The sequence below is a fragment of the Mus caroli genome, unplaced genomic scaffold (genome assembly GCF_978045245.1).
Source record: "Mus caroli unplaced genomic scaffold, Mus_caroli_1 scaffold_9, whole genome shotgun sequence".
NCBI lineage: Eukaryota > Metazoa > Chordata > Mammalia > Rodentia > Muridae > Mus > Mus caroli.
This window is the reverse complement of record NW_028227264.1, coordinates 58990780-59002598: the sequence shown is the minus strand read 5'-3', so window position 1 is coordinate 59002598 and position 11819 is coordinate 58990780. Positions and strand designations below refer to the sequence as shown.

Below are 11819 nucleotides of genomic sequence, written 5' to 3'. Positions count from 1 at the left end.
GATGCCACCATTTGTGCCCCCACTTTCTACCTATTTCCCACATTCTGCTCCTCAATCCCTTATGAGACAGCTAGCATCATTCTTCCCCATTTCACAGGTGACAGTGATGGAGACAGCTAAGCAGCTCCTTCAAGGTCACGCGCTTAAGGAGCAGAACCAAGTTTGTGCACGGAGCAAAACACAGCAGCAGGTTCCCTCCCCACACACGGCCTTTTATTCAATTGGACTGGTTCACCATATCCTAGGATGAGCCATCCTTCCGGATCCCACGTAAAGAGTTCTGTCCTGGGTCGAGGAGAAAAACAGAACCAATCACGATCCTAACTCATGCTCAAATATCCACAGCTGGAACTCCCCAACTACATCCCCCGCTCCACCAGGACTTGAGTGTTTGACATTTTTTCTTAAACACCCCCATCCCCTTTCGAGACCGAATCAAAAGCGAAAGCTGATTCACACCCAAGCTAAGAAGTGTACGAATGTTTATTTCCTTTATTTTTGGAAAGAAAATCCGGTAGACTCCGCCGCTTTCAGCGGACCGGTTTTCCGGTGCTTTGGATCCTGCGTTCTTCAAGGATCCCCTCTGATAAGGCCCCAACTCGGCCGCGCCTACACAGCGGTAAGGTACCCCCCCTCGCTGGGCCCCGTGGCTCCGCCCCCGTTCTCCAGGCCCCGCCTCCTATCGCGTGAGGCCCCGCCCCGGCCCGCTGACTCTAGGGCGAGCGCGCGGCGGCGCTGGGCATTGTGGCCGGCGGCGGGGCGGGCGAGGGCGCCGAGCCGCGGGGAGCGGCAGGGCGCAGAGGGAAGCACACACCCCACTCGGACAGACTTCGCGGCGCGGCCGCTGCGAGCGCCGCTGAGCGCACTCCACTGGGATCGCACAACTTCGGAGCAGGGCGCGGACGGCGTTGGCAGCGGGAGAGCGCGGAAAGGGCGCACTAGAGCCGGGATCCCCAGCGGCGTCCGACTCCCGGAGCGCTCCTAGTCGCCGGGCGGCCTCCCGGCGCTGCGCGGTTGCCTCTGCGCCGACGGAGGGCACGGGCTGGCGCTGCCGGGCGCCTGCGAGAACGGCGAGGCGGCGGCGAAGGCGAAGGCGGCGAGGCTGGGGACCGGGAAAGAACCCCGAGGGAGAGGCGCCCGGGCCGGGCGACAGGAGCATGAGGGCCCGGAGCGGGGTGCGGAGCGCGCTGCTGCTTGTGCTGCTGCTCTGCTGGGATCCGACACCGAGCCTAGCAGGTAGGTGTGAGAGGGAATGAAACACAGGGATGAGGTCCTGGCGCGTCTCAGCGTCCAACTGCAAGTTCGGGTGGTTCTTGGCGGAGTCACTGCGCTCCGAGAACGCCGTGAACGCGTCCAAGTTAAAAGGCAGCTTCGGTGCCCGGGAGAGGGGGCGACGCGTGGCCACCTGGGGTGCCACGTAAGCTCGACGCTCCCTGCTCCTGCCTCCAAGGGATAGTTGCTTCCCGTGGAATGGGGTCTGATTCACTTCCAAGTGACCCCTGACTGTCACGGAAAAACTGTCACTGCCAGGGCCAGGTGTGTGTTCTCTGCGGTTCGCCTGCAACTTAAGTCTGAGTACAGGCTCCCGCGGGCTGCACGCGCAGCATTCTGAGGGTCGCGGAGAAAGAGCAGGATACTGCGGAACCCTGAAGCGCTTCTTCCCCTCGGCCTTTGGGGAGCCGAGGCCCGAAGGCTTTAGCTACTGAAGGGGGAGGGGCCGACTCCTGTACACCCTGATCTCCGGAGGTGCGGCGCGGGCGGGTATGAAAAGGTTTCGTGGTTGGTGGATTGTTTGGGGGTGAGTGTTGGCAGAGAGTGGAGGGGCGTGATGTATCTCCTGTCGACTTTGCCTATTTTCAATAGGTTATTGGTATTCTCAGTGTCCAGGTGAGCTCGCCTCTGCACTGCACCTGGACCCAGCAAAGATGCTCTTAAGAGGGTTTGGCGGACTCCTAAGTTTATAAAGTCCCCGATTCTCCTCTCTCACCGCGAAGATGGAAGTGTCTTGCTGGCTCCATAGTAGCTCGGCTGGGCGCTGCAAAGTGGGCTGCGTCTTCCTTGGGAGGAAAAGTAGACACTCCCGCACCAACCTCTCTGGTACCCAAGCAGGTGAACTGCCCTTAGGGTGAATCGACTCCCAAAGCTGGTGCGGGGGCTGGAGGGCCACCCTAGACAAAAACCTCCCTGGGCAAAGGCTAAGAATGGGAAAAGGAAACTAGCAGAAAGTATTGAGTTGACAACACACCCCACCACCCTCAGTGATGATGGCATCCGCTCCCTCCGCCTCCCCACCTCTCTTTCTTCAAGAGCTCAAGGTCCCTCCTCTGTAACGAACAATTCCCACGGCCAGAGCTTGCTTTTAACACATCCCCCCACTTTTTATTTCTCCCCAAGCTTTGTGCTGTAAAGTTACAACACTCAATCATTTGATCCGAGTTAATTATGATTTGGGCAGACTCAGGTATTTAAAGCAGTGTTTTGAAGTTGGAAGGTAATGATGGAGAAGGGGAGGAGGCACGCTAACCGACCAGCCTTGTTTTAAAGGGTGCACTTGGGTGTGGGATGGCCAGGATTGTTAGTTTCTGTTTAAAGAGTGTCTGGGGATGATTGGAGGCTAGAGTGAAGTCTTTGGAAATAGCACGTGGGCCAGGTTGCATCGTGGGAAACATTTTTTCCCCATATTTATCAGCAGGGTAGTGGGATCAGGAATAGATACCACGGTTACTGGGGGTGGGGCTCCATTTGGAGAAAAATAGGACTGCTGGGCCCAGATTTCTCCAGGTGGGTGGGCTGGGCCAGGAATGCTGGAGAGGGCCTGCATTTTCTGCTTAACAAAGCATTCAGCCCCCGTCTACCCCGGAAGAAACCCCAGGCCCAGGGCTTTGATGGATTTGGGCATGAACAGTGCCCAGTCAGAAATGGTCTCTAATACCCAGCTTTGATTTCTCACCAGTGAGCAGAAGCGGTGTTGGAATTGTGTTCATTACAGAGCACGGCGGGGGGCCTCCTGCCCACTAGTCTGGAGAAGGGCCAGCTGCTGGGGTCTGCCTGCAGCCTTCCTTTGCCCAGAATATGCCTCCCTTAGGAACCTACCTTCTGGATGGAGAGCATGCCCAAACGGCCTGCTTTCCCCAATGCCACAGGCACGAAGCATCTTTCCACTGCATTGCTCTTTGGGTTTTTCCAGTGACTCCCTCCTGTTCCCATTTCATTGATGGGGAAAAGCGAGGCCAGAGCTCAGGCTTTCCCCACATCTTGTCTTCTTCACACCAATTTCTGACTAGGACGCTGGGCTCCTTTATGTTAGCTAGGCCAGCTTCGACTATGGGGTGGTGGTGGGGGGCTGTCCTTCCGGCACCCTTCCACCTGGCTGTGTTGAGGTTTGCTGCTGAGGCAGGAGAGATTTCTGGGGAGGCTCAAAGTACAGGTACACTCCTCCTTTCTCTTGAGAATCTGATAGTCAACTCCTTGAGAGCGTTGAGATTTAAAAAAAAAAAAAACCATCACGTTTGATGATGGAAAAATCAAAACCAGACCCCTAGAACCGCAGACCCTTAGGAAGACACCAAACAGCAAGTGACTGGCCGGGAGAGGCTACATCAAAGGCACCGGGAGGCTGTGGGAGCTTCCTTCTACCCCACCCCACTCTTGCAGCCCTTCCAAGGCCTCTGGCTGGGACGGTTGAGCCAGAGTTGAGAGCTCTTGATCAGTCTTTTAAAGGTGCAATTAAAGAGGGAGTTTTCCTAGTGTCTGAGCTGGTGCCGCTTGTGTGGCTCTGGTTGGTGCCTTAATCCTCTGCTCCCTCCCTCAGCACTGAAGTGAGCACCCATCTCGCTTAAACAAATGGAAAGTCAAGTGTCTTAATGGGCTTTCTCATTAACTCGGAGGAAGAACAACTGCATGGGAGGAATTTCTCCTGGAATCTCTCTGCTCTGGTCCATCCCCCTCCCCTTACACAATGGGGAATTCCGCAGGACCTAGCAACTCCCCTGTTTATAACTGCTGGCACTTTGGGGAAAAGTGTTTGGACTTGCCCAAGGTCACACAGTAGAGCTCAACAGAGACAGGATTCGAACTCAGGGCTCAAGGGCCTGCCTTAGCTATGTTTCAGCCTCCTTCATCTCTCCGTCATCATCTGAAGGCTGGCAGCCTCCCTGAGATCAGGATGCTGAATGGAGTTGAGGTGCCACCTAAGTTGGGTAGAATCCTTTTGGTAGTCGGATTTCACTGGACTTGTAGCAAGAATGAGGAGAGAGGGTTGATTGGGGAGCAAGAGTCCTGATCAACAGAACACAGCCGGAGCAAGGGTTGGGCATGGGAGCCCCCAAGACCAGGTAGATGCTCACCAAAGACACTCACTGGCTGTAGCAAAACATAGGTCACCGGTGGGCTAGGCTCATGGCCTGCCTAGTCAGATGGCCACCTTTTACAGGGTCACATTCATTTGTAGAGCTGGGGACCCAACTGTCCCTGCTGGTTTGCTTATGGAATCCTTGGGTAAAAGGCACCATGACCCCATTCTTGTCAGTTCGGGGCTAGTATGAGGTTTGGGTTCTCCGACATCCTTTCCCTGAGTCACCCCGATGTCTAGGGTGGCTATGGGCTGCCCTGGACTTTGGGGGACAAGCAGGGTGAGGTGTATCCCTTCCATCCCAGGTGCTTGGGCAGCAAGGTTGGTGACCCTGAGTGACCACTAATTAGCCCCCCACCTCCACCCGGGGACTAGCGGGCCACAGTACCATCCGGAGTAGGGTTTTAGGTAGCAGGGGGGCGGGCAAACAGAAGCTCAGGTTTGTAGAGAAGGGGCAAGGGACTGGGTACTGGGCTGTGAGTTGAGGTTAGGTTGGTGGCCACTGGCCCAGAGAAACTGCTGCTTAGGCAGATGGCCTCCAGGGGGAAGGGAGAGGCTGCTGCCAGGCCTGAGCTGGCTCCTCTGCTGGCATCCTTCTCCTCCGCCTCTCCACCAGCTTCCTAAACAGCTTCCACAAATGGAGTCATTAAAGCTGTGAAGGCAGAATGAACCCAAACAAGTGAGGGCTGTGCTTCCCCCCACCCCCTTTTAAAGGAAATTTAGAATACCATAATGAGAATCATTCAGGGAAAAAAAAAAGCATGCGTCCGAAGGCACCGAGAACCCTGCTCCCCTCCGGATTGGCCGGGTCCTGAAATCTGGGCTGGAGCGCCACCTCCTGCCCTTTTGGAACCTGTACAGGCACGGCGCCCGGGGGAGGGGGCTCTCGCTCCCACTACCCGGTACCTGGGCCATTTTGGTGAGCTAGGGCAACAAGTGAGCCCCTCCTAAAGCCTTTTGGGAGAAGACTGGCAGTCCGAAGCCGGCTGTTCCCAGGGAGCTGGTTGACAAGCCAAATGTGGATCGCAGGATCTGGAGGCTGTGGATCGGAACGGAACTCCGCTGCAGCCCGCGGGCAGACAAGCCTAGACTGAGCTCCCTAAGCCACAGGTCCCCACCCCCCACGCGCCTTCCTCTGGCTCCTAGGCTTCCCGAGGCTAATGGCAGGGAAAACATTTGAAGTGCAGGCATAAATCAGCTGTCTCTCCCCCTCCCCTCCCTCCTTTTGTGTCGTTTCCCCCTCCCAAAGCTCTGGGCAGCTAGGAGCTCCTGTTTTTCCCCTTCTCTACAAAGCCGCCTGATTAGCATCTCCGGAGCTTGGAGGTTGGATTCAGTTCAGTCACCTGGTGTCACCAAGTACCAACCACCCTCCATCAAAGCTCTCCTGTTCCTTGTGTCCCGCCTCGCTCCCTTCTCCCCACCTAATCTAGATCGATGTGGGTCTGCCCAGTCCTCCGAGCTCAGCGGTGCCGCCTAACTAACCACTGAGCACTCCGCCCCGCTCCTTTCCCTCATCCCTCTTTCTCAGCACCCCCAAGGTGCTCCCAGCACATCACAACTTTCCCGGCTCCAGCAAGGCGGACCTGTGGGTGTGAGATTTTGCGTTGAGGAGTGTTTGTGAGAAGTGCTGTGAGAGGGTGGCAGGTGGAATGGTGTTCGGGGAGGGGGTGGGGGAGAGATGCTATTTCCCTCTTAGGTATGTGAGTGGTGTGTGTGTGTGTGTGTGTGTGTGTGTGTGTAGGTGAAGTGTGCAGGAGGACCAGAGTGTGCTGTGGTTTCCACCTTTTGTATGGAAGGGTGTGGCATATGTGTGGCTGTGTGGCTGTGTGGCTGTTTGAGCATGTGGGGGTGTGCAATGTCATATAGGCGTGGTGCGTTTTGTTTGGGTATACCTAGGTGTGTGTAATGAATCATGAAAGGCCTGGGAAGCTCCATCCATTGTACCTTGTTGGGGAATCCTCTTCAGGACGGGACCTGCCATTTACCCTGCAAGGCTAGAGAAGCCCTCCGGCTGTCTTGCTGGGCACAGGGTCTGGCCTGAGTGCCGGAACCTGTTGTTGGGAAGGCTGGAATAGATTCCCAGGGAAGGCTGGAATAGATTCCCAAGGAAGGCTGGGACCAGGAAGCTGAGGGTGAAGACTTTTGCCCTAGAAGGACCAAGAAAGGTTACTCATAGTAGCCCAGGAACAAGGCCTGTTGATCCAGGAAGCTGAGATGAGTGTCCTGTGCCCCTCCCCCAGCCTCAGCTCACCCAGAGCATGGTTGGGGGGGGGGGCGAGGCGGGTATGGGGGTATGACGTGAAGACTAACCCTCCCACCTCACTGGCTCCTGCAGCCCATCTCTCTCAGGGAGGTCTCTGAAGTTTTCTGGGGAGGAACTTGCAGAGCTTACCTCTTGGGATGTGTGGCTGGGCTTGGACATAGGGACCCACACGGGCACACCTGAGCACACCCCACTGAGGGAGTGAGGGAGCGTAGGGTGGCACTTTACCTGTCCTTCCCGTCTGTGCCCACACTGAGGATCTCCCTTCTACTCTTAGATGAGATGTCATGTTTGAGGAGACTCACTCCCCAGCTCATTGTGCATAGCACTTCATAGTTTGCAGAACCCCTTTTCTGTATGGGACTCATGCCTGCAAGAACCCTGTTTGGGAGGTAGATAACACTCCTGGAAAGCTGAAGAGACAGGCTGGGCCTGGATCAGTCACAGAGGCCCTAACCCTGTCTAGAGGGAACCCTGATGTCCATTCCAAAAAGTGCAAAATGGCTCCTAACATCTTGGATGCTGCAGGAGGACTACAGAGGTGGGCAACAGCAGAAAAATCCTAAAAGCCTGAACCTTCCTAGAGGCAGTGATGACCAGGGCCTTCACCACCAGTAGTCCCTGCCTCCTCCCCCTCCCCTCCCCCTCCCCCCTCCAGGTCCAGGGAGCCTTGATGATGTCCCCTCCCCGTGCCTCTGGCTCAAAGTAGAACCTAGGACAGGGGTGGAACCTAGGACAGGTGCTACCTCTCTGGGTCTCTTAGAAATGGGTGGAGCCTAGCAAGTTGGGGTGGAATCCTGTTGGGGCATTAGGGGAGAGTTCCCTAGCTGCCGTCCTCACCCTTAAGCCCGTTTTCACATATCTCCTCTGATACCTTCTCTGCAGGGGCCAGTCCTTAGGGCCTTAGCTGCCAGATAGGGTCCCTGACATGGCCAGTTGGGATTCTGAGAAGGCTAACATAGTCTTACCCTCCCTCCCCCGCCCTCCTTCCCCACCCCGTGTCATTTACCGGCTCGATTAACTGCCCATGCCCTGGTTCCCTCTTCCGTGAGATACAGGTTGTAATGTCCTCATAGAATTGTTTTGAAGTCATATGAGCTGGTGTACCCGAAGTAAGGAAGACTTATGCGGGGTCCCTAGCATGTAGTGGCCACTCACACTGTTGGCAAGCTCAGAAAGGGAAGAGGAGTCAGGGAGCCTCAGGGCTTGGAGGCCCAGCCCCTCCCAGGCCTTGCACTTGAGACTGAGTTTTACTGTTTATTCCTCTGCCTTATGACTCTGGGCGATCTCCTTTCCCTCTCCAGGTCAGGGTTGACTACTCTCCTTTCCTGTCTGTGTTTGGAGTCTAGAAGAGGGAGAAGGTAGATCTTTAAGACCTGTGGGGTTTCCTAGCTAGCAGTTAGCAGGAGGCAGAGCTACCAACGACCCAGAACCACTTCACTTCATTGGCGTTTATAAAGGCCCGTCTGGAAAGTCGATTTATTGACCGGGATGCCCATGTGTGCATTATGCGGCCCTGGGTCTCTGTGTCTGTCTCTGTGTCTGTCTCTTTCTCTCTGTTTGCCTGGCTATAAATTACCTTCTAGGACTTAAAGTTCACTCTCCCTGCTCCGTAAGCATCTCTTGCCTCAAAGACAGAGAGCCCCGGGTACTAGGGGGGACTCCGGAGACTGAAGGAAGGAAGAAACCTGCTAAGGCTTAAGGGGTCTATAGCGGTTCTAATAGGACAGACAGACGGCCTGACTCTGGCTCTGTTCTCTTCACTTTTAGGAGTAAGGGAAGCTGATTTCAGGGCAGAGGTGAGGGTTCCTAGCACACACTGGTCACAGGAACCCCAGCCCAGCTGTGCACTTGGTTCAGGTCACACCGACAGGATTAGAAACAGCAGGAAGTGTGTGTTGGCGACCTGGGGTCAGGAAAGGCTTCCTGGAGGAGAGAAGGGTGGCTCTTGAGTACCCCATGCCAGCCCAGCAGTGGAGGGGAATGCCTGGAGGAGCTGTTCATATGTGGGGATGGAGGGAAAGACATTCACAGTCCCACAAGGAAGGCTCTACAGATTTATGTCTGACTCAGAAGACCTCCGGAGCCTGAGGTCTCTGCTCAGCATTGAGCACAGAGCCCATGGCTTGGGAGCCTAAAGGATCTAATTTGGTCCAGTTCCTGGGCCATGTTGTTAGCCTCTTGGTGTACTTAATTCCCTGGTGAGCCATGTGTCAGAAGCTAACCCCAGTTGTGGTCCTCTGAAGTCCTTTGCCTCCCCTCTTTGCTTTTCCCCATGACACCTTTGGGCCAAGCTCTGGTAGGGGAATGGGCCTTGCTCTCCTGATTCTGTGGGAGATCAAGGGACAGAGCCCCCGGTGGCAGCATCCCCCTCGGTGGGAGAACTGGGGGACTGGTGGCAGGAAAGAGGCCCACTTTTCTGCTTCTGTGGCCACCCAGCTGCCTGGTAGCTCAGAGGCATCTCCAGCTCTGATCACCCACTAGTCAGGCAATCCCCCAGAGGCCCTGTGTGGCGCCCGGAGGCATTACTGGCGTCAAGAGATGGAGCTGAAGCAAAGTGACTGGTAATGCTATCAGGCGCCTGGCTGCCCCAACCCCGGGGCCTCAGCACCTAGCGCGAGATGAGACGGGGAGCTTATGAGAAGTTGAATCACAAATGCCAGGAAAGTTGTTCCAAGTCCCCTGCAAGTCATTTTGTAACCCAGAAGGGCAGACGCCGAGCCAGCAGTGACCAGAGGTGGGGTCACAGGGAGCAGTACCAGTACCGTCACACCTGTGTCCCTTTGCCTTGTCTCAAGGGCGGGTTGAAATGACCAGGAGATATCAATGGGAACAGGGCTGTTAGTGGTGACATTGGTCACTGTGTGATCAGAAGTGGTAGGGGAGCCTGCTAGTGTCAGATGTGAGGTAGTTGCAAAGTGAGACAGAAACTGCAGGTGCCACTGGCCAGAAGGGAGCTCTGACTGGTGCCTGTCAGCCTGGATGAGTAACCGGAGAGTAAGAGATGCCCAGCTGTCCGCTCACCACCTCCCCTCTGCCTTGTCTGAGTCTCTTCTCACTAAGCACTTACCAAAAGGCACAGTAAGTGCTAAGTACTAGCAGGCACAGTAAGTGCTAAGTGCTAGGTGGTTGGAGCCCTTGGGTGAGAAAGACTTTGTTCCATAAGTCTAACAAAGCCACAAGGAATTAATGAAGTTTTGCATCTAGGCATCCTGGTCCCTGTTGTGTGGGTAGTGGAGAGCAGAGCAGACACATAGTAGGCTGTAAAAACCTTTGTGTTTGGTCAGACATGGTGACACACACCTGTAAACCCCAGGGCTCTGGAAGCAGAAGCAGGAGTATCCTAAGTTCAAGGCCAATTTGGTGCACATAACCAGTCCCAGGCCACCAAGGGCTGCATACGACTGTATCTCAAAAATAAAGCTGTATCCGATTTGCATGCCCAAGCCCACTGATCACTGTTTGGAGCTGCACAAAGTGGCCCTTGCATGGACATTGGCTCTGCAGCCTGCAGCAGGTGCAGACTAAGCAGCATGCAGGGAGGCGCAGGGCCAGGGGCTGAGTCCAGGCCCAGCCCTCCACAGCAACTGCCCCTACCTAGCTTCTTGGCAAGAACTGGGCCTCCGGAGCATAGGAGATTTGGCTGCAGGGTCAGGCTGCTCACAGCCGCCCAGGGTGCATCCCTCACTGATATTCAAGAGCATTCCTAGGAGATAAATATCCCCAGGCCCTTGGCTGAGGCTGCAAGATGCCTGGCTCAGCTACCAGTCTCACAGCTGGGTACCCACTGGCCCTTGCCAGGAGTCACAGGCTGATCTGAACTCCTGTCTGGCAGCTTAAACAGCCAGGGCTGCTGGACGTGTTGACCCCTGCTGCAAATTTCATCTGGCTTCTGTATTTCCTGGCTTGCCAATTTGACTTGATCTGGTCTTCCCTCACTCCCTCCTCTCCTCTTCTCCCTCTCCTCTCCCCTCCCCTCAAGTCCCCCCACTCTCCCCTTACACACACACACACACACACACACACACACACACACACACACACACACACACACACAGGAACAGCAGAAAAAAACCCTGGAGAAAAACTGGAAACCTGGTTCTAATCTCAGTCTTAAAGCAGATCTGCTGGGTAGCATTAGGCAGCCTCTTTCTCTCCTTCCTCCAATCAAATAAGCAGGGTCCACCCTGGAATCAGAAAACACAGGTTCAAGTCCTGGCTCCATCTCTAGGTGCAGTTCCCTGAGCCTGGGTCTCTCTTGTCTTCCAGTGGTCGGCCTGAGGGTTGTTGATTGGGAAGGTGTAGTGGGAGAGACAGCTTCATTGAAGGGAGGGAGGCTACCCTTAACTCCCTGCTCACCTTTCTTCCTAGAAAATGCTGCCTGACAGACTATACTAGACCACTAGACCTAAGGTGGAAGGGACCTTTCTAGGGAGGGTTCTTGGAGCCGTCTTGGATAGGGCTGTAGTTGGTCCATGAAGTCATTCATAGATAGATCCCAGGGGTTATCAATGAGGGAGCTTATATTATTAGAAGGCTTTCCAGGAGCTTGGAAGCTTTGGCTCAAAGGCCAAGTCTCTGTGTGACCCCGGGGGATAACAGGCCCTACTGGACTCTTGTTTAACCCACCAGGAAAAGAAACAAAGAAACAAACCAAAAACTGAGTTGGGCAAAGCCAAGCAAGCAAACAGTTCCACAACTTGCAGAAAGGTCCCTGATTTAGAAACTGCTGTCTGAACCCCCAGAGGCTGTGGCCCAGGGATTGCACTGCCCAAAAAGCAAGGCAGCAAGAGAGACACCATATCCCCTTCTTACAAGGCTGGAACCTGCTTGCTGGTGACTGTGTGGCCCTGGTTCCCCGCTGGCCTGGCTGGGCTGTGTGTACTGAATGACGAATGTTTGGGCCACTTTCCATACCTCTCCATGCTCCCATGCCCTGGCATGTGCCCTGTGCTCACGAGCAGAGGAGACCGGGTGCCATGTCAGGGCAGGTTAGCGTCAGCTCCGGCTTGGCTGGCACGTGAGCCGGCATACCATCTGCTATGCCCGGTGGAAGTTACATAAGCCTCTGCTGGCCACTCGTTCTTAGAAAACGGGCAGGCTGGCCTGAGCAGTCTGTTCCCTTCTGGTCCGCCATGGGCAGGCCAAGCCAATCGCAGGCTGGCCAGAGCCTTAAAGAGACACAGAGAGAGGATGGGGGTCAGA

The 11819-nt window shown here is 55.3% G+C and overlaps 1 protein-coding gene across 3 annotated transcripts in view; it reads left to right on the top strand.

The window, feature by feature from the left end:
• The first annotated feature begins 724 nt into the window (after positions 1–724).
• Unc5b (unc-5 netrin receptor B) overlaps positions 725–11819 on the top strand; it is a 69271-nt gene continuing 58176 nt past the window's right edge. For 2 of the 3 annotated variants that reach the window (XM_085842825.1, XM_021173793.3), the window contains exon 1: positions 726–1236. In XM_085842825.1, the coding sequence (XP_085698951.1) occupies positions 1158–1236 (79 nt within the window). In that variant the 5' untranslated portion in view covers positions 726–1157. Of the gene's footprint in view, positions 1237–11819 lie in introns of all 3 variants that reach the window. The other variant, XM_021173795.3, reaches the window with a different exon arrangement.